General features: G+C 31.7%; 2 protein-coding genes and 1 long non-coding RNA gene across 3 annotated transcripts; all 3 read right to left on the bottom strand.

The window, feature by feature from the left end:
- Window positions 1-1,307: 1,307 nt before the first annotated feature.
- LOC114410044 (trafficking protein particle complex subunit 2-like) lies at window positions 1,308-4,393 on the bottom strand. Its single transcript, XM_028373785.1, has 6 exons — window positions 4,166-4,393; window positions 3,441-3,530; window positions 2,989-3,074; window positions 2,797-2,858; window positions 2,387-2,472; window positions 1,308-1,697 (listed from the first exon to the last, which is right to left on the bottom strand). Exons 2-6 carry the CDS (start codon window positions 3,519-3,521, stop codon window positions 1,605-1,607), a joined length of 408 nt encoding a protein of 135 aa, XP_028229586.1. The 5' UTR covers window positions 3,522-3,530; window positions 4,166-4,393; the 3' UTR covers window positions 1,308-1,604.
- A 2,011-nt stretch (window positions 4,394-6,404) lies between these two features.
- On the bottom strand, window positions 6,405-11,822 carry LOC114410043. Its single transcript, XM_028373784.1, has 10 exons — window positions 11,344-11,822; window positions 11,094-11,214; window positions 10,432-10,517; window positions 8,569-9,019; window positions 8,371-8,471; window positions 8,197-8,263; window positions 7,757-7,984; window positions 7,213-7,671; window positions 6,893-6,965; window positions 6,405-6,712 (listed from the first exon to the last, which is right to left on the bottom strand). Exons 1-10 carry the CDS (start codon window positions 11,712-11,714, stop codon window positions 6,492-6,494), a joined length of 2,178 nt encoding a protein of 725 aa, XP_028229585.1. The 5' UTR covers window positions 11,715-11,822; the 3' UTR covers window positions 6,405-6,491.
- Window positions 11,823-18,003: 6,181 nt separating this feature from the next.
- On the bottom strand, window positions 18,004-21,755 carry LOC114410042. The gene is made up of 2 exons (XR_003666269.1): window positions 20,610-21,755; window positions 18,004-18,787 (listed from the first exon to the last, which is right to left on the bottom strand). It is a non-coding gene; the product is annotated as an uncharacterized LOC114410042 (long non-coding RNA).
- Window positions 21,756-23,387: the final 1,632 nt, after the last annotated feature.

The raw sequence follows: 23,387 nt of genomic DNA, 5'->3' as shown, positions 1-23,387 counted from the left end.
AAACTCATGGATCCATAAGATGTATGAGAAACGCCATAAGTAGGCAGAGGCTTACTTTAGGGGACATTTCTGTGCTGGGTTGAAAAGCACAAGAGTATGTGAAAGCATTTGTGAACATTTGAGTAGGTTTTCACAACATAAACTGAAACTGTGTCAATTTGTTGATGAATATGACAAGACAGTTAATGAAGTCCGGTGGAATGAGGGGAAGGTTGAATATGATACCACCTGTGTGCGGTTTGCTCTCAGCTCCTCATGAGAAACATGCTGCTGAGGTGTTTACAATGGAATCTTATAAAAGTTTTCTTTCAGAGATGTGGTTGGAGACTCATTTGTTTGTCTTAAACATAGATGAAGGTTCAAACTTCCGCAAATACATGTTAGGCAACTCTGAGCACCAGAGCCTAGCATGTGAAGTTATGTTCAAGCCTAGTAGTCCAAGTATTAAATGCTCATGCTTGGAGTTTGAGACAACAGGATTTCCTTGCTGCCATGCCATTCATATAATCAATTGTGAGAGGCTAGAAAAATTCCCCAAGACCTCATACATCCAAGATGGACAAAATCAGCAAAGTCTACTGCACAATTTTGGCAGTGTTACTTGCCTCAGGTGTCTAATGATGTTGTGACGAGAATGATGCGTATTGGTAATGTGATGTCCCGTTTTTCAGTACCATGTTACTTTGCGTCAACATCAGACCAGTTATTTAACGTTGTAAATAATATGTTTCAAAAGTTATTGGATGAAGTAAATGAGCTCTCTGTTGCCCCTGATGCAAGCAATAGTGATGCACTTGGTATACCTACCAATGAGAAAGGAGGTGCACCGGTCTCAAGTGAAAGATCTAAAGGTGATGATGGTCATTCCAGAAATGTGGAACATATCAAACATGTAATTAGCGTGGCTGACAAAAGTCCCATAATTATGCAACATACCTTGGGTAAGGGACCTTGTTACTAACCCTCGTGTGTCTCAGTGACTAGTTGTTGAGAGTTGTACCAATCAAACAGATGATTTAGATCAACAATTGTTAATGGATCTAATACTTTGAATACTTAGTTGGGCTAATTCAAAGTATAAACTTAATCTTCTTTTTTTCTATGTTACTGAAAAATCATGTCATAATAGAGATATTTACTATTAACTTATTGCATTTTGGCTCCGTTGATGAAGATAGTTTGGGTTATGAATTTGAGTTTAATGCTTATGCATTACTCTAAAACAGTTTTGTATTGTTATCCAATCATAAACCATTGTTTAAATTACTTTAAGATAAAGGACTAATTACTTTAATAATAATGAAGCATAAAAAGAATAAAAAATCATTTTTACCACTTAAAATCAAATAGTTGAGCATTGAGTACAAGATTAATATGTATCACAAATGAAGCTTGTCAACAATCGCCTTCATTAGCATAAGCACCCACCACCTGCTAATGACTGAGGTACAATATAGACAACAGCAAACCTACCCATGCCGCCAAATCATGAAGGAGAAAAAGAAAAAGAAAGACAACTTTTCAACTGTAATCAAGAACGAACGAGAGTCGGGCCACAGAGCTATATGAACTAGCAACCATAGACAATTAGTGGTTTCTACATACTACAGATACTTTCGTGCAAGGGCACGGACTTTAGTATCAAAATGTGATGACGTGATCCGGGAGCCAGGCAAGTACAGGGGATTAAGGAGAGTCTGCAATTTCCCAAACATACAGATAAAGTTACTTTATCTCTTACCAGTTCAATAATTCATAATCCATACAATGAAGTTCACAAACAAATTTAACATAAGAATCTGTATGTTATCTTCACAACCACATCAAGAGGACAGTTAACAACTTCAACTTCTTTTACTGACAGAAGTGTCCTAATCATATCTCAAACAGAAATAAAAGTAGTAGTTGAAACTCTGAAACTCCAACTGCCAAAAAGTAACCATTGGGAACTTCTTTTGCACTCTGCATATTCATCCAGGAAGAATATTGTACCCCAACACAGTTTGGACGGAATTTGCCAAACTTCTATAGAACTTTCAAATGCAGGTTTGTCATTTTGTTGTTAATATTGTACCAGGTATCTACTAAGCAATTTAGCAAGCCTATTATAGTGAAATATATTGAATTTGTAATTAGGGGAAATATATAATTTGACTAATTCAACAGCGATAAGACCAGAAAAATTATTCCAACAGCTATTGATATTTGTATAGTCAGCAAAGCATGCTTTAAGGAACTGTTAAACATGAACTTTCTCATAATCCCATTTCAAGAGAAGCATCCAATTGTAGAATAAGAAAAGGTCACATATGAAATTAACTAACAAAGCAAGGACAGGCTACACATATGAAACACATTATTGGGTGTGCAAGAAAAAACATGTTACCTTTATGTAAAGCTCATGCACCTCTTGGAAGAAGCTCTTAATACCATCATCATTACGGGAGTCATGTAGCAACATAAGTCGGGTATGTATGACAAGTCAAGGAAAATATCACACACACACAACACACACACACACACACAAAAAAAAAAAAAGGCATAAAGAGATATGTGCTTGCTGTAAGCTTTTAGTTTAAGACTTCTCCACTCTAGGCACTTATATTTTGCTCCCCTGCCAGTGACAATGGCATAATTATACAATTAAAGAAGCTAACTAAATTGATTGGTCCTCAAAGTTGGGTACTCAGTACTTCATTTATTTGGGAAAAAAAAAGATTAAAAAAAAGTGAACAAACAAGAGTAATGCAATTCTTTTTATCTAAACTATAAAAGAATCCCAAGTATAAAGGATATGACCAGCTGTAACATACACTGACACCACAAGTTCATTAAACCTGTCTACTGATTTCAAGTACCTGCATAGAGAATATTAAGGAACACGATGTTGAGAAAAAGAACATAACATATAGAACAACAATCACAAAAGAGGAGCATAACGTTAAAGATTTGAACTAGGGTTGCGTATCAACTGAAAATGTAACTCACATGGCACTAGTAGTCCATGCAAGATCCTGAACAATATCAAGAGCAGCATGAAGGATAAATTGATGCAGTTGAGCAGCATCTTCCCTCTGTCACAAGGTAGCATGGAGTTGCAAAATGATGTAAATTTGGTGAAGAAAACAACAATCCCTTGCTTAGTGCTTACAAAGCCACACAAAATAAGTGATGCACAAGATTCAAATAAGCATCAACATTAATCAGGCAATCAAATGACAACATAAGTTGAATTCCCCCATAATAATCTTTCAGACACTAATCAGGCTAAAAAATACCATAACTTAAATTCGATGCATGAATGGTCAATTAATCCACCTAAAATAGTCAGAAAAACCAATATCTAGCAAGAAGCAAGTTAAACAAAAAAAAAATAATAATCACAAATCAACAAAAGCTTGAAATTCACAAAAACTAAAATAAAATAAAGAGAAGCATACTTTAGCAGCTACTCCAACTTCAGCTTCATATATAGGAATGTCATTTCTGCTAACAATGATGAAACAGGCAGTGGTTGCCATTATCAAGATCTTGCACCCACAAAACACAAAAAGAGGATATAAATACATAATCATTATTATGCTTATGCTTATTATAACAATTGAAATCACAAAGATAAATGGAAATTCACGAATGGATCTAAACACAAATAGAGCACAAACGGAAATCAAATCCTCCAATGACTCGAGATCAGGGAACAGGAAGAAGGAAATCATATCGTGTTGTCCAATACTGTCAATATCCTTCAATTTGGAAAGTAAAGGAGTGGAGGAATTGTTATTCTGTGTTGTATAGTTGAATGCACCAATTTAGTGTTTCAAATTCCACCCTCAACTTGGAACTTGGAACCTAAGGCTAAAACTACCTGAGCGTTAAAGAGAACATTTAACATTAAAAAACAAGAAATGATCCAGGATCATGAACTGAAAGGGGAAGAAGAAGTCAAATTGAATCCAAAGCGCAAAGAAAAGGCCAAGCATTGAACAGCGCAGACCCACATTGCACAGACACGTAGGTAATTGAGATCAAATGCGGAAAGTCCGAAGCTAACAGATTCAAATTCAGTGCTATTCTATAGAATAGAGTGAGCAATGGATTGGATTCAAACAATAATCAATTTTGCACGCAGCAACTCCCAATCAGAACGAGTGGGTTTAGGGATTACCTTGAGAATTCCAGAAGAGGAAATCGCGAGCTTGAAAGAAGGATTGCACGATTTGAGTTGAACAAACCGGTGAATTGAACGAACTACTGAGTAGAAGCAGAGAAATCGATTAGTTAGGAATTAGAATTGGTCAACAAATGAGTCAGGAAATTGTGCCTAATTCACGAACGAAGCAACGAATGCATGATTGTTAAGCCCCTTATTGAGTGGGCTGGGCTAAAACTAAAACAAGGGGAAATTGTTAATTTATTACTCCCTCCCTCCCTTCCTTTTATTATAATTGTAATCCTATATTATTTATTTCAGACAGATAAAATATATATATATATATAAAGGGGAATAGTAGTTTTAAAAAAATAATTTTATATTATATAAGTTTTATTGTCCATCATTAATATAATGATGTTGCTAATCAGTCTTCTTACGATATTAGTTAAGTAACTAAAAAAATAAATTATTTATTCTAGAAATCATATGAAAGCGCAAAATATGTCTTGGACAATGTGATTTTGTGCATCTCAATAAAAAAAATTAGTTCTTTAATCAATGTCCACCCAAAGGATACCAGATAACAATAAAATAGATGAAATATTAAAAAATTGTAATTAATCTCATATTAAAAAAAAATAAAATGACAATTATTTTAAAACAAATTATATTTTCTTATACGATGCAACTTTAAACATTTTGAATTAATTTGAAAAAAATAAAAATAGAATTTACTTAATAAAGTTTGATTAACTTACATATAAAAGATTATTATTCAGATTTGAGAGTAGACTAAGATAATTTTATATTATATCATCATTTTTTTTAAATATAGGATCTTACTAAGGAGTGTTTTAAGATATTATTTAAGAAATTAAAAAAAATACTTATTATAAAAATCATAAAAGAACGAAAAAATATCATAAGCAACAAAATTTTATACATTTCCAAAAAAAAAAAAAAACTCTATTTAACTTCCTTAACCCAAGATTGAGGGAGTAGAATACATTATATTGCATTATTATTTTCTTTAAAATACACTTTTTCCTTTAAATTAAATATTTTATTTTCATATTTAATTTCATTTTATATCATGTTAACTAAATAATATACTTTTTCGAGGAATAATTTTAATATATTTACGACATATGATATGAAATGATATCATTAGGAAATTCTTAACGGAAAATTAATAGAAATATTTTGGAAAGAGTATCAATCCTTTAAGTATTTGTTAATATTATTATTCTTCTTAAAAGAATAATGTCTATATTGATATGCTATTTCTGCTTGCTTAAGTCAACAGAACCACTGACTACTTTAAGTTAACATGGTCGTTTCTCGTAGGCATGTTAATATTTTAGTTTTAACTTGAGGTTATATTTCACCAAATTAATTGAAAAATTAGTCAAAAAGTTAAAATGTTGACTAAAAGTTAAAAAACTTAACTGAAAATTAAAAAAAAAAAATATCTTATTGAATTTGATAAAAATATATGTTGGAGAAATTATAAAAACAATAAAATTTTACCTTAAAAAAGATTAAAAAGAAAATGTAATACATATTTAAAAACAAAAAAGAAATAAATATTAAAAACTAGAAACTAAAAATTAACATTTTAAAAATATTACTTCAAGTGATATTTAAAAAACTCAACTTCAAATAATATCTCAAAAAATATTAGAAACTATTAAATAAAACTGTTTGTCAAATAGTCAAATAAACTTTTCAATTAATAAAAAAATTTAAAAATTAACTAAAATATTTTGCAAAACAAACTCTTAGAAGTTTGCATATACAAGTTTTTAAATTTGAATTTGGATATTAGTATTTTTATCTTCCTTTTAATATTAACTAGTAAGTTTCTCTCACATGTACAAAAATATTGTTAAATTCAATTAAAATTTATATAGAAACAAATTAAAAAGAATATTAAATACTTTTATTAATAATGAATATCCTACTCTATTAAATTAATAAATTAATCATAAATATAAAGATGAAATAATTTAGAAACCATTAAAACTGTAAAAAAAAAAATGAGTTAAGAATGGAATAGTTGAGATGGTAGTTCAATTGTGATTGGCCTAAGTTTTAACTTTTAAGAGTGAGGTGAGTGTGATGTTAATGTTGGTGGTATCTTGTACCACACCAAGCCTCATTTCCCCTCCCCACCAGGGAAGTTGGAATGGAATAATAATTCATCAGGACAAACAAAGTGCATGTTAAAGAAACCAAGAGAAGGACGAGGTGAATACTGAATGGCCTGGTGGAGAATCATTGAACTGAACTATAACCACACTAACACGGGTATACACAATATAAAATCAATCCTCTTTTACTCAAACCAATTCATGTCAAACTGTTTTAGTTTTGTAAGCCACTTTTGTGTGTCTTGAGGAATACATGGTGTCTTCATTTCACTATCTGTATGATCACTCCTCTTATCCTTAGCAAGGTTGTCCTGTCTGCTCCGTTGTCTTACCTTGAGCGACAGAAGGCGAGAAACCTCGTGTAGTCCACCCCACTTTTCCAGTGCACGTGCAATATCATATCGCCCTGTGGGAAATTCCATTGCTACTAATTTAAAAATGATTGTCACTGATCCACTGGCATTGGTTAGGTAGTACTTATGTTGCATATTTTAGCAATCTTTCTTTCATAGACTAGAAATAGAGCTATAGTTTATTGCAGCCATAAAATCAAAGTTGAGAACAAGAATATCTTATCTAAACCTACCTGCACGTTCAAATGACTTTCTACTGGGCATAAATGAAGGGTCTATGCCCCAGCTCCTTTGAAACCGACTTATCTGCATCAAAAAATGAATTCCATTATGATCTAAGATGTAGTGTCATTTATATTGCAATTATCTTAAATGGCAGATTTCATAAATGACGTTTACTACTTATTGTGTCATTGTGATTAAACAGTGGCATTTCTTCCAAGAGATAAACAAGAGGGCTTAGTGGTACAAAGTGAAGAAGGAAATGGAAATATTTGAGATAGGAAAAGCATAAGGCATTATAGTAAACTAGATTAGAGTTTTTGCAAACTACCTCTTCCTGCAAATTTTCAAGATTGTCCCAGTAACCCTTAGGTTTCCGGTGTTTGTAAGCCAAAGAAAGGTTCAATATGGTTGCAATCTTTCTGAATCCACCCATGCGAGTTATAGCCTTCTCAATATCCACTCTTCCATGCAAACGGAGTTGCTTCCTCATTGGCATAAATCCTTCCTGTCCATGTTCTGCAATGAATTTCAGTAGTTCAGATTCTAGTACTTTAATATTCCTCTGTAAGCCTGGCACTTTAGATCTTTGCTGAGATGAACATCGAACGTCGCAATGAGGAACTTCCTCAGTTGAACCAGAGTTGTCATCTTTTTGAGAGCCTGATGAAACAATTTGTTGCCCTGAATTCGTATTCTGCTCACAAACTTCAGAAGATTTTGATGCATTCATGTTCTCAATATAGTCTCTTATTGCAGACAAGTTTGATGGGAGATCTTCATAAATGACCTGAAACGAAATTGTGCAAAAAACTCATCTAGGAAAATTTAAAAGCAATCTGAAATTACATAGATGAATGAATTAATAGACAAACCTCCTCCATTATGGCTTCGGAAAGGAAAGTATCTTTGCGCATTTTTGACTCCACAGAGTACTTTAGCAGTGTGTGATGATTTCCTAGTTGCTCAAAAATCCATTTTCCCCGGAATGAATCAAAGTCCCCTTCAACTTGTTCAAAACTGATCTCCTGTTCTAAATATTCACACAAGTCCAGCACTACACGAGCATGAAGCACCATATAAAGAAGACCCTTACACCCTTCCTGCATGTCAATTAAACCAGGAAATCACATAATTTATAGATAAAATTGTAGGTCATGTCCAGGCTTGTATCAGTGCTTATGATAAGGGATACAAGTTTGATTAACTGATTGCTGATAATGATAGTAAAACACTGCCTGTCAAGAAACAATTTAAGCTATAAACAGCTATGATGTTCTCCTTTTAAGACCACTTCTTTAACATTGTCCCATACCTGAAGAATGCGAACTTTACTATTATCTCGTGATACCACCTTACTGATTGCTAAATTTGGAACTATCCTGCAACAAATGATGTGGAATCAAGTTAGAAAAATGCAACAATAGAACTGGGAATCTCTCACTTGTTCCAGTACAACTAGTGTAAAGAAGCAGCATAAACGGCTTACTCAGGAAGAGTCTCGTAGGCAGTTAGAATATTCCATACTTCACGAACAGGAGCTTTAACTGTTATGCTTGCAACAACACAGCGATGAACACCTCCATTTTCCTTCATATCAAAATCATTTTATTAGTAAGCATGGCAAAACAAACAGCTCATTGTCTGAACCAAGGTCAACTCATAATAATTAGTATAGATCATTTACCAGAAGTCCATCAAATCTGCGGAGATGAACTTCATCCACCATCCGAGGTCTGTCAAGCCTGCAAACTTTTCCAAATACACCCCAGTTGCTTCTCACCTCACTGGAAGATGTGAGCATGGAACCAGAAACTGAGGTGGCAATTTCTTTTTTGTTCTCTGCAGGAGGCAACTTATCACTTCCACACAAAGCACCATTTATCTTTTTAAAACTTTCAGACGAAGCACCATTTATCTTTTTAACAGATGACCCGTTAATGGCCGCATAAGTTTTGCGCAAGTGGTTTTCTGACACTGGAAGTTTCTGATATCCCACAAAGTTCCTTTCAGCTCTGTATGCCAAAGCTCGAAGGTTCACAGGAAGATCGGATCTGATAATCCTTTCCAAAAAAATAGCTGGGAAATTGAACCTTGGTATCACATCAACTTCATAAGATAAAATAGCAGTTGATGACCTACATAAACCAGAATTGGTGTAAACTTTGTGATTAATTTTAATAAGAACAGTTCATGTTAATAGCAAATGAGAAACTTATCCCATAAAAATCCACTTTAATTCAAACATTAAAAATAAGGGTGAAATAATTTAGGATGGCAATTGGCAAAGCTTGATTGTCTTGCAGGTTGCATTATTATTGCATATGGAAAGTTAACCAAGTTATTTTTCATTCTCTTTCTCACATAAAAAGTATACTTCAAGTCTTGAACACATTTTGAGCCTTACAAAAGAAGACAATGACAACAATAACGATAGCCTTCTACAACTAGGTAAGATTGGCTACATGGATCACACGATGTCATTGAACTTGATAAAATACCAATTACTCAGAGATATTAATCACCATGAGATCCTTTTTAATAAATACTTATAAACTACTGCTTGGCCTCCCTCTACCAGTTTTCACAGGGCTAAAACTTATGCAATCTACTCTCCTCAGCTGTTCCTATCATTGAAAAGCTAATAAAAAATAGTTACCCCATCTCTCTTTGATATCTTGATCTATAAGCAATTTTTTTCTTTCTTCATTCTTAATATTACTTGGTCCAATTATCTTGATATATTTTCCTTATTTTTGGCAAGCTTATATATCTTTCATTCACTGTTCTCTGTCACAAGATCTCAGTAAAACTTTTCAAATCTTTTGGATTGTGTCTCACTCACAGCTTTCCTTCTCTCCAGTCCCGTCTTCCGATGCTTTACCTAATTTTCAACATTATTGCATCCATGTAAGGCCTTAAAACCCTTCCTATTGTGTCTTACCTTTTGTTACACTTTTTCACCATCAAGATTCCTTATCTCTCAGTCCAAACCTAAGATTACTTTAGCAACCTTTCTATCCTTCTTAAACATCTCATCCCAAATGAGGTTAACACTATCTTAAAATTCCCAATTACCTTCTTCTTAAAAGTCAATTGTTTATTATCCTTCAGCTGCAACCACACGATTTTTGGATTTGTAACTTATTTGGTTTTGTGTTTACAACTCTTAAAATGAATTAATGAACATCGCAAACCAAGACCCTATGCTGTGTAGTAAGTCTCTCTCTTGGAGAGCCATACAAAAGAAGAGGATACTTAAAACATAGTTATATTGTGTTATATTCAAATGAATTATTACCCCAACTCTATTGTATCTCGCAGGAAGTCTGACAAATTCTAATATACAGTATCAGACAGCAAGTTGATGAAGGCCTAACTAAAGTGAAGCCTTTTCATTAATCAGAATCAGAACTTCATTGTAGAGTTCAAACTTTGAGTTTGATGGTTTAAGATTGATATGACTTACTATACTAAATACACAAACAGTATCTTTAGATGGATGCAAAGCTGCTTTGCAGACAATAGCTTCGAGAAATGGATTTTATACCTTGTTCCAGATTTTACGGACCATTTACCATCGAACTTCTTAAAGTCCCCATCAACCATGGAAAAGTGAAGTTCTCGATCCCATGCCTGAAGAATTGAAAATAACAAATGTAGCAGTACTAATTTAACAAATAATCGACTTTTCTCTTGTGGACTTTTTTCTATTGACTGACTAATCTATCAACTCAAATTAGCACATCCACTGTTAATAGAAACCAAACTATTCTTCATATATGACCAATTGATCATATATAAGTTTCATAGGGCAAATTGTACAAGAAAACATGGGTTGGAGTACCAAAGATTAAGGGTCTGTTAGATTCTCTTCTCACTTTTCTGGTTTAAAATGTTTTCTAAAACAATTCCATATCATTCATTAATCAATTTCTTATTCAAATTTTTTTTATAAATTATTCCAAAAAAAGCGTTTTAAAAACTAAAAGCCAAAAATAGCTAGAAGATGTTTCCTCATCATCTTCTTCATTTTGTTAAACTTCTCCCTCAATTTCACACTCTGCTCTGTGCCTAGTACTATCCTCTACTAGCTGTCTCAGCAACATCGTTTCCTTGCATTTTGAAAACTTAAAGCAGATTTTGAAAAGATAAACCAAACACACCCACAGTACCCATTTTCACACAGTGTATGTGTTATAAGACACTTACTGAATTGATGACTTCTCGAAGATCCAACACAACACGAGCTTCTATATGCCAATACATTGCCCTTTGGAATCCCCTTTGCTCTAACCATATCCTTCCTGGGTACGGACAAGGAATTCTCCCACTAACAACAACAACAACAACAACAAACAAAGGCCTTACAAACTGTACCTTTTAACTCAATCACAACCAATACAAAGTAAAAGCATTTTTATTTTCTTAACTTGAACGCGAATAACAACACTAGCATTACCTCCACACAAGATTTGGGATGAAGTCAGCAAGATGCTCATAATCAGTGAGAGCATTCCAAACGGACTCAGTGTCAGCATCAACCGTGATTTGGGCGTTAACTTTGCGCTCCCTCCACGAAATCACTTGGACCTCACAATGCACATCACGCTCATCCTCATCCTCATGCAGCTCAAAGCTTCCATCTTTGCTGTTGAAGTGGCACGTGGGCTTCAAGGGGGTGGTTCTACTGGACGAGGAAAGTGCAACAGCGATGCCCCGAGAGTGGAGTGTGAGAGACAGAAACCTCGTAGTGGAATGTGAGGTTGGTTTGGACAGAAAGCGCAGAGGGTGAGGTACAACATTGGTGGAAGTGGAGGTGGAGGCGATCATGTCTCATGGGAGTGACCAAAACGAGTGTTCCATTGGGTGGGTTTGATTACACTCATGGGAGTAAGAGCGATGTTGTTGGTGACAGTTTGAATGAAGATACTTGCGTCGTAGCCACCAGTTTTGCTTTTTGTCGTTTAGCGGGGCTTCTGAACTTGTGGTTCCAACAACACACACGGTGGTGCGGTTGTTTTCGTCATTTCATCGGAATGGATGATTTTATTGCCATATTTTCATGTGTGCCAAAGGTGGATAGTTAAAGGGTAAATAATCATTTGGATGTTAGGGTTAAGACACTAACAAATTGGTAACAAGAATGAAAATTTTAAATTTAATATTTGAACTTATTTAAAGGGAGATAAATTGATTTTGCTGTTAATTCTCAATATTCTTCCTAATTTACACCCTTGTGATGACTTAATCAATTACTAATATTTTGGTTGATGAATTTAATTACGTATTAAAAAAAATATAACACATTTAAGTCAGGGATCAAAACATAATTAAATGATTAAATTTTAGAAAAAAAATAAGTTATTAAATTTAGAGATTAAATTAAAAAAGTCAATTTTTAAACATGTAACAAGAGTTATGGTCACATTATCACAAAGTGTTAAATAGACATATGAATAAATTATGAGAATTAATAATAAGATTAATTTGTCACATATTTTACGTATTCAGATATTATATTTGAATTTTTCATCTTTTAAATATTAATGTCTCACACTCTCATAGATGAAAATAAATATTTATTTATATTTAAAATTTGCTTTTAGGGAACAATGAACTTCATATGATTTTCTTTTCCTCTTGACAAGTTATCTTGAAAATGCAGATCCCGAACCATTGAAAAATTTGTCTTTTTTAATCGAAATTAGATAATAAATGTATCGTAACCAAACACAATGGTTTATCTTGATTACAAGTGAAATAGAGGGAAAAGAAATAAAAGAAAAGAAAAAATAGGAAGAATACAAATAGGATGAAAAGGATGTGTTGTTTGGATGAAACAAATAGATTTTTTTCTTCTTCACTTGTTTGAATGAATGAAAAAAAAAAGAGTGGAAAAAATTAAGTAAATTAATAAAAAAAACATTTTCACACTAATGTAAAATATTTTTTCTTTGTATTTTTTCTTAACACAAAAATTATTTATTATATTTATATTCATAAAAAAATATTTAATGTTTAAAAAATAGAAAAAATAATAACAAAAAAATAGAGACGCACAAAAATAATCTTCTAATCTGGACAAATATGGAAGGATTTGTAAAATGATGAAACCCATAAAATTTGACACTTTCTGCTGTTTATTTATCTTCCAATCAAACAAAACAAAATTATACAATCCCTCCCTTTTCACTCATTTTCATTTTTCTCCCTCTTAAATCACCCAATTTGACACATAGGATATGTGAAGGAATAAAAATAGAAAAAAGAAATTGTAGAACCAAAGTTCTCGTAATTATTAGTTTATCACCAAAGAAAAAATTAAAATCTGCAAAAGTTCGGAGCAGAACCAAAAACCCATTAAGCTAAAAGCCACAAATCGGATAAAAACGCGTGAATCATTGTGGTGTGTAGACATGTTAGGGATTTTAGTTTTTGTCCCTGATCGGGGCTTGAGAAATGCGTGATATTCAACTTCAAAAACTCAACACTCTCTTTCACTATGTTGAAGAAATTCCAATTTGAATACCGCAACAAACAATGGTTATTATTTGTCTGGTTTGTTGTTGTTCACGGAGATTGTGTTGTTGTTGTTGTTGGGTGATTGCGGTGAAAGAGTCTGATTAGCAATGGTGACAACCTGTGGTGATGCTTGTTGATGTGGGTGGTCTCTGAGGGAAAGTTAGATCGATAGAGAAAAAGGTTTTCAAGGGATAAAATTGGGACAGAAGAGAAAGAACAAAAAAGAAGGAAAAAAATTTGAAACCATGGATTTAAAATTAAAAAGATCCAATGGAGTAAGATAACTTTTGTATCATAAAAAATATTTTATTTTCACTAGGTTAGAATTGTTCAAAAGTGTACAGTATCTCAGTACGTGGCACACATGGCACTGTTGCATGTCCTAGGCATTACAAAGAAAAACCATTTTAGTTTGCCTCCTCCACCTAATGCAATTCTTCCCTTGGATACTGGAAATGGTTCAGGGTACTGCATTGGAAATTAAAGGGCTTCTCTGTACTTGATAGACCGGGGTGCTTGATCAAAAGGCATGGGAGGATAATTCAAAATCAAATAAAGTGAAAAATTGTACTACCTAGGTACTTCTTTGAAGTAATTATCTGGGATTTTTTTTGTTAGAAAATACTGTCAAATGACAACAGCTTTTGTTGGCATTAGATTGGATGTGATGCAAAGGTTGCGTACGAAATTCATGTCACTGGAGGAGATAAATCCTGACGTTTTCTTTTATCATTGTAAAACTTATATTTCTTGAAGACCAGGTGACTTGTCTTTTCTAGGCTTTCTTTTTTTGGGTGCATTTACCTGGCAATTATCTAGTTAGTTGTGAAAAAAGTATATTATTTAAAAAGTTTACGCCGGTCGTATAGAGAATTAAGATTTGTTATATTATTCTAGATAGCTCTTCTTATTAGGAATGGAGTTGACTGAAAATCGGGGCTATTGAGACTGGTTAGTTTTAAATCGATAACTGTTATTAATTAATAGAGTGTGATGCATGAAGATAAATGGATGGATGGCTGACTGGCAATATGCATTGGTTTTGGACATGTCAACACGTTATGTACATATTTAGAGCATCTCCAAGGTAAGAAATTTATATGGGTTTTTTAATCATCTTTCTTTGGTTCCCATATTATTTTTTATGGTCTCCACAGTATCATATCATTTATAAAAAATTCATATAAAATTTTACTCCAATACAATAAATCGTAAGAAATCACAAGAAATTTAAATATTAGAATTTCTTATATAAAAAATTATTCTTAACAATGAAGGAACTTACTTTGTCACGTTCAGACGAAATGGGAGGTTTTGTATCTCTATAATCACATTCAGTCATTGACGACTCATTAATATCTGCAGCTTCTATATAGCTCACTAGGCAATGTAATCGCATTGATTTCAAACACGAGATTTTCTCTCTAATTTTATAAGGAAGCTCCCATATACAATTCACAGGATCATATACTATGAACTAATGCCACTGCCAGTGTCCAACTCATAGCTGTAATGACCCGTTTGTTCTCTAGTATGGATGCTTTTTTTTAAGAGTAAATTACCCTGATCACATCTCTGATGTAAGGGGTGTAAGTGTGTTAATGTTATATAAATTTGTGTCAGTGTGATGTTTTTGAAGATTAAAAGAGTGTTAGTATAATATATGAGAAGGTGTTAGTATAATTAATTGTTTCAAACATAAAGAAAAATTAGTATAGGAAACAAAGAAGAGTGACATTATATGTGTAATTTGAAAAAGTTTAGAGTGTAATTTGAAAAAGTTTTGCTCAAGAAATGAACAGCTGAACACCACTCGTTTGCATTAGCTTAATTGGTTGACCTTTAGCTGTGGGACCGTAACTGGGCGATTCCTTAGAGCAAACTTCCCTCTGCAAAAGCCCAATGTTTGGGTCCGTTAAGGAATATTAAATTCATATTTTTGTTATGATGCATAATTGTAAGTGAATTACTAGATGTGAAATGCAATTAATATTAGTATGAAATACAGCAATAAGAATAGTAATGTTTTATCTTTTTAAAACCAATCATTAAACAATTTTTTTTTATAATTAGCATTATATTTGTATGCATAACATGACTGATAATTAGCTATCCTTAAACATTATATATTTTAGCATTTTTAAAAAGATAGATAACAAACCTTTCCATATATATACATAAAAAAACGAGTATCGATTATCATACACCTGCAAATCATTCACTCGATGCATATCTACCTTACATACTGATCCAGAAAATTTGTTTAATGGAATAAGAAAATAATATATTATTTTTTACAGAAGAAAAATATTATAAACTTTTAAGAAAATATAATTATATTTTATGATAAAAAAATTCAGATTACTTATATAAGCTTTTACGTACAAATTACAATCGAATCAAGACACGTGCTTGTACCACTAATTTACTATATATGTTTACTATTATTGGAGTAAAACGAGGACAAAATAATAAAATTAATACAAATTTATTCTATTTTTATCTCTTAATTATATTTTTTACATTCATATAACAAAATTTGTCTATGGAGAATATTTTATGGGGAATTTTTTTTAATCAAATATTGTAAGTAAAAAAAATTATTTTGTGGGAGCAATTGTCTCCATAGTCATTAACTTCTATTTGTCCCTGCCTAACATACATGGTTAATCATGCATATAAATACATGTAAAGATAGCAAATCTTGGGTATATCTATTACAAAGTACAAGAATCAACGTGAAATTATTTTGGATTAACAACAGGTTTTAAGTTCAATTTATAAATATATAATTAGAATGAATACTTAGAAAAATAATTTTATCATAATAAATTATCTGACGCAAACTAAAATTATTTTGTTTTATACCCCTATTTCTTAATTCTTACCTTTGAAAGTTTTTCAATAATAGAAATTCAAGCGGCAATTAATCGTCCTTTCCAAAAGATGCACCCTCAAGTAACTGGTTGCTAAGCTTTGATCTCAAACCACGAAGATATCTTACGGATCGTGTTCAGTCAACTTCAACTAAACTGAAAGAGGAAAAGATGGAAGATCTTCCATGTCTTGGGGACCTTGTACCTACCAATCTACCCGTGTAACAACTAATGCAATTAACATATTATTAATATATGGGTGTGGCACCATGTTTAGGCCATTGTAGATTATGGTACAGTACATAAAATACAGTGCCGTCAAAATAGTAATTGTGAATGCCACCAACACCTTTGTATGAGAAAGAAAGAAAGAAAGCAACGTGTGTTGTATGAGTCACGGTATTGAACGTTAGACAACAATTGGAACTAACGGTACATAGAAAGAAAGAATGCAGATGAGATTGATAGGATAGGATGCATACAAACGGGACCCATCACTTCCTCTCAATCCTGTAATGCATGCGTAAACATTAAAACTGAGTTGAGGTACATGTGCTTGTGACTCAAGTAATCTCACTGCCCCTTTCCCATGAATTGAAGCTTTTCTCTCTCTCATGTTCTCTATATCTGTTTGAGAATCTTCATATATTCATGCATCCCTAGACCACCAAAATGCATACACATTTCATTGAAATGTTTTAAAATGTACACAATTTAAGTAAATACACTTTTGGTGCTAGTCTCTTATTAAAATTTGAATTTTATTCCAATCTCATCAAATACTATAGTTAAGTTTTATATATGTTATTTTATATATGTTATAGTAGTACTTAAGTTAGTGAGAACGGAGAAGATCATTGCATAAACTGATAAACACAGTTTAGCACAATGATGCCCATATTAGAATGGGCTGCATGTCTAATTTGTTGGTACCTTGTAGTGAGTAAGAAAGCTTGGCAGTTGAATTTTGCATCCCTCATAATTATAGGGGGGAAATAATTAATTCCAATTACGTAAGAGTTAAGGCACAATAACAATAGTATATATAAATCATTCGTAAGTAAAATTATTAATGTATTTTATCATATTTTTAATTTTTATAAATAATGCTAGTTAAAAAATCAATAAAATTTTATTTAAAAATGTGTGCATTTAATTTTTAATTATTATAAAAATCAACTAAATTTAATGTATATGTGCACAAAGATATTTTATATTATTAGTACATATATTTATTTACTTAAAATGTACTTTAAGGATGCATTCACCAAACTTTAGTGGGCATAAGTCTATCCTATATTATCTCAACCTGACTTATTTATTTATTACAAATTGTTTTTTAAGTTTTAGCATGATTTATTTAAAATTTTAATCTAACTTAAAGCATATTTATATGATTTCTTTTATAAAAGACTCATAGACAAGTGAATAAATCTGTATGCCTAAGTAAGCCATCCAACTTAAATAAACAAACAGGTCTATCAAACATATTATTAATGTTAATATTAGTAAATGTATATTAAATATAAATATTGTATGTATAATTATATAAAAATACCAACTTATAAAATTTAATAGTCTTTTTACAAAATTAAATCTGATCAATTTGATTAATTAAAAAAAACAATTTAATATTTTTAATAAATAAGTCGAGTCAGAGCAGAAGTCCCTGAAGAGTTGTTTGACTTATTTTTATCAATAAAGTAATAATGCTTTCCAAGTAATAGTACCTTTAATGATTTTGTTTTTCATTTTATAATTACTAGTCCTAAGACTAAAAGAGTGAGTAGGCATTTGTGTTTGAAAAAAATTCTGTATTCCTAGGTGGGCAGTGGTGATAATAAATTGATGATGAAAGTGTCAGAAATAAAGGGTTGGCAGTAGTTTCCCCTCTTTAAAGAGACAGAGACCAAGTTGGCTTGCTTGGCGATGAATCGTTCCCAGGGTAGCTCTGTCTCTGTTTCATTTCCCAAGATTCGTCAGATACTTGTCATTTATTTTACTACTCTCTCTCTCTCTCTCTCTCTTGTTTCTTTTGCATTTCCAATTTCAAAATCTCTATTACTACTGTGTGACTCCACGGAAAGGAGGAGGAAGCTGATTCTTCTTCTGATCCAATCAAGCTTTCCCAAAGATGGTTTCTGAAATTTCAACAACTTTAAAAGCCCCATAAATACTTTACACTAAAACACACATCTCAGAACTCAGACACACACACACACGTACTTGTTTGCATATCCATAGAGAAGATAGAGGAAGCATTAGTAAATTTCTCTTCCTCTGTTAAGTTTGCATCAGCTTGTGCATACACGGACAGAGAATCCATAGCTAGCTTCTCTTGTCATCACTTCTTCTCGTTAACTGTTTCAGCACATATATATCTTCTCTCTTATCTCTTTCTGTTTCTATTTCATTAAGGGAAGGGAATCATCTTCCTCCTCCACCACCTTCATCAACGAATGCATACATAGCATGCCTTTATTAGCACTCATGCCTGCCATTTCACTACACAACAAATTTCAATAAATTCAACAGTTACGTTTCAAAGCCTAACAGATCATCCATATCATACGCGCGCATAGTTTTATCGGTGTGAATAAAAATTAATATCTAATTCACAAATTCTATTCGATCAAACCAATTAAGCTGACTCTTTGACTGCACATATTAATTTGAATGCATGTTTATAATAATAATAATAATAAAGTGATTGAATATAAGTATTTAATATAATAAAGTAAAGATTAAATCGTTGAATTAATTAATCAGATTTTATTTACTTCTAGCTTAAACTTTGAATCAATTAATCAAGATTTTTTTATTGAACCAGAGAATTAAAAAATAACTAATTTAATTTTAATGTACTCTTAATTAAAAAAAATTAAGTTCAATCAGAAATCATACTTTATATTTATAATAATTATTACTAGAAAAGTTCACAACATCTCCTATGCAAGTTTCAGTATAGTTCTGAGTTTAATAGTAGTAGTAGGCTTTTATTCAGAATTACTGTTGAATGAAGCTGACACGACTTTTAGATGTAAGAAAAGGTTCTTATACAAATAATCAATTAGTTATGATTTTTTTTTTGGGTGTAATAATACTATGTACTAAAGATTCATTTCACCGAGTTCTCATGCGATTTGAATTAAAATTTGTTTTATTTTTTTACAAAGAATAAAAAGGGTTGAAGTTGTTAAATGTGATGGTATTATATAGTATCCACTAAAAATGAATTAAGAACGTCTAGTATAAGTGCAGTATACAGAGATGTTCTAACAAATTTAGTGTATGTTTGGGGGAATTTTGTAAAATTAATTTTAGTTAAACTTGATTTTAAAATAATGTGATTTATGTTCAGAGTTTTTAATTAAAAATTAAGTTAGTACTCTTGAATTAAATAGTATCATTTTTTATCCAATACAAAAATTAGTATAATTTTTTTTCTAATAAAAAACTATTTAAAGTTACTATGAATCAAAGATCAATCCTAAATTAAATTTAATTTTTCAACATAAAATAAAAACATATGAACATTTAATTTTTTTTAAATCACATTAACTAATATATTTTAATGTATATATGAATGTTGGAAAGTAAAACCATATATAAAAATATTTTGAGTGAATGAAACCTAACTTTTAGGTTTTTCACTGCGATGAATTTCACTTGGTAACTGTTGATTTACCTGCATGAAGTACAAATTTCATTCAGATCAGATTCATGAAAATGATGCCCTTTTTTCCCCGGTAAATTGAGAGGTTTCCCTTCCCTATAATTTTCACTCACCAGTCTGAAAACGGGTTAATTCAAAAAAAGCTGAAAGGACTTCAGAGGAGGGAGGGATGTTGTAGTTTGAAACCCAAGAAAGACCTAGAGACAAAGCTGGCTAAGAGTACTGCAGATAAAAGCAAGGAAGAAAGAATTTCACATCTGATAGGTTTTCACTGTACATGCTTGCACCTTTCTTGTCCATGAGAAATGAACATTCGGGCCAGGACTGATTACCCAATTTTTATTTATTCAAAATAATAATAATAATAATAATAATAATAATAACAACAATACTATATTCCTATTCACATTCTGTCATCTGTCAAATGCTAATCTTAAATTAATATTGCAGAAAACTAGAGAGACTTGGACTTGGCATTGGTGACGCTGAAGAGTATAGATGTTAATTAATTCCTTCATGAGTGAAATATATGTGTGCATCATATAAACAGCTGCAAACTGAGTAACTTTTTGGTCCTTGTATTTTTCTTATTCAAAAGAAGAAAAAAATCAAATGATTCAACCATGTAAAAAAAAATGCATATGAACTCACTCGCTTTTAGTTTAGTCGTCCTTTCAAGCTGGAAACTTTGAAGAAGAAGCCTTCATAAGGTCACTTACAGGTGTAATGGAAACAAGGCTAGACAGTAAAAGGGGTAAACCATAGTATATATATCTTCATAGGAGATTATAACAAACAGTTTATATAAGTAACCTTACTTCTGGAAATTCTCCAATCTTGTAAGAGTTAAAAATTAAAAAGCCTTCTTCTTCAGTGGTATCTGATAGCAAGATGAAAAACTAGAAAGCAGCATATATATAGTTAGCAGAAGAACATGTACTAATTAAAATAATTTAAACAGAAAGCCTTACCAATTAATCCTATGAAGATGAGAATCTTCATAAATTAAACGCAAATTAAGTAGCTGTATATATATTGAGTAGCAAATGTTGGCTGGGGGGAATGAAGCCTGGTCCGAGAATCATTTAGGGTATAAATTAATTTCCATTAATTTATCCTAGAAATTAACTGAAAAGTTAACACTTTCATATGTATATCTCCATGACCTCGAGCCAGACAACATTCCTCTCAACCTAACCTTTGCAGGGCTAGCTTACACACTTGTAACCAAACATATACACACATAATAATGCATATGTAGCCTCCAACATGAAAACCCAACACAACACAACCTTTGGCACTTGATGAACACAAATCCAAGAAGAAATGAAGCCCCCGTAACACAAAAACACAATTTTTGAGGGGAATGAAGCCTGGTCCGAAGCCTTATAGTTCTTGCCAGTGAGAACCTCCTCTTTGAAAAGCCTCGAGCCAGCCAACATTCCCCTCAACACTACTACTAACCCATCTCAACGTTTTGCGGTTTGTCCCCTCTCTCACTCTGAAAACCCTAACCCGCTTATAGCTTCTTATATATAGACAAAGAAAGAGAGAGAGAGAGAGAGAGCACTGACTCACACTACACTAATGGCACTTTTTAGCCACCCATTTCAGATGTTTTTTGTTCCCAAATTAACTTGTGCAAAAGGGCATTTAAACTAACTGCTATGGTCAAAGATAAATTAAAACTCATATATAAACAAAACTAAAACAAACCAATTTACTTGAGCAGACAGCAGCAGCACCACCCCACAAAACAAAAGACTGAGATTGGGAAGAGGCCCCAACGTCCCTACTATTTGTAATTTTATACAAATAAAGTAGTAAAAATAAGTGTATGATGCATAATGCAGAGTGTAGTAGGCTTAAAAAGTAGGAATTTTGTTAGATTTCCTATGCGAGTGACCTGGTAATGCCGGTGAACCAACCGACCTGTTACCTGCTAGAGGCAGTCAAACAGAGAGAAGAAGACAAAAGGAAAGGGTTTAGCTTTTAATGCGATTCATTCATGATTACCTTATTATTTTTAGCCTTTTCCAAACCCTACTTTCAAACTCTCCTGTACGATCGCTTACCCGCACGGCCATATACCAGTCCAGAATCCAAAACCACACTCTCTTAACTTATATCTCAATCGTCTAGCCCAGTTGTATGAGCTTAAATTCTCAGCTATAATGTTTATACACTATTTTTTAAAAAAATATTAGGATCAAAATGATTTAAAACTATAAGAACTAAAACCAATTTTAACTGAAACATAAGGATAAAAAAACATCTTCTACCCTAACTTTAAAAGAATAAGTTGTTTTCGTAATATTAATTACTCCCTCCATTTCCATTTATATGACTTTTTAGCACAAAAAAAAATTGTTCTAAAATATAGTTATTGTTTTACGATGAAGCATTAAATGTTTTTTTTCATAGGATTCTAGGATACCCTAATCAATATTAGAAGTATTCTTAATCAATATTAAGAGTATTTTTAATGAAATTCAAAATATTAATTATATTTCATAATAAGTATGTCAAAATCTTAAATGTCATGTAAAACAAACAAAGTAAATTATACGTTTACATAATTTTCTCCCAATCTTAAAAGTATGATTTTATAAATTTATGTTTCTATAACAAAAATTATTATTATTATTATTAACAATAAAAAAATATTTATTATAATTTTTAAAATACGTATTTCACATTTCTTGACATTAATGATGTTTTTATCTCTTACATATTTTTATTTTAAATTTAAAAATACTCAAATATATGGTAAAATTGATACGGAAATTAGAAAAGGAAGCTTAAGGTGTACAATCAGATTCGTTTTTAAAAGGTAGTATAAAAACATTAACAAATTTATTTAAATAAAATTAATTTTTAAAAATACTGTTATTAAAAGTGGTTAAAATTTTAGCTTTTTAGTTTGTATATTATATATGTTAAATTATCTTGAAGAAATTTTAGAAGGAAAAATAAATTAACAAATATAATTAACTTTTTTAGTTTTTAAAAATACAAATAAATCTAAACAATTAAAAATACTGAATTATTAAATATTTTAAAATGGAAAAAGTATCTCATCGTCCGTAGACCACGGTGTTTGAATGCTGCTTGATAAGTTCCGATGCAAGCTGACAACTTGGGAGTAATTACGTAAATGACTTTTTTTTATCAAACAACAAAATGACCCATTCTTTTACGTACGAATGCTAGTTATTCCAATCAAGTTAACTGCATTGAAAAAAGGTCGGGGATAACGAGCACACCTTCAAATTAAAGGGGTGCATATTACTATAGGCCATTGATGTTAAAAAATTATCTTAAATCAATTCTCATAAATCAAAATAAACAAGTAAACAATACTCATAAATCATGAATGGTATTTGGCCATTGATATCTAATTTTTTTATTAGTTTACATGTATATCAA

This window comes from Glycine soja, chromosome 4 (genome assembly GCF_004193775.1).
Source record: "Glycine soja cultivar W05 chromosome 4, ASM419377v2, whole genome shotgun sequence".
Classification (NCBI taxonomy): domain Eukaryota; kingdom Viridiplantae; phylum Streptophyta; class Magnoliopsida; order Fabales; family Fabaceae; genus Glycine; species Glycine soja.
This window is presented reverse-complemented; position numbering and strand designations above follow the sequence as displayed.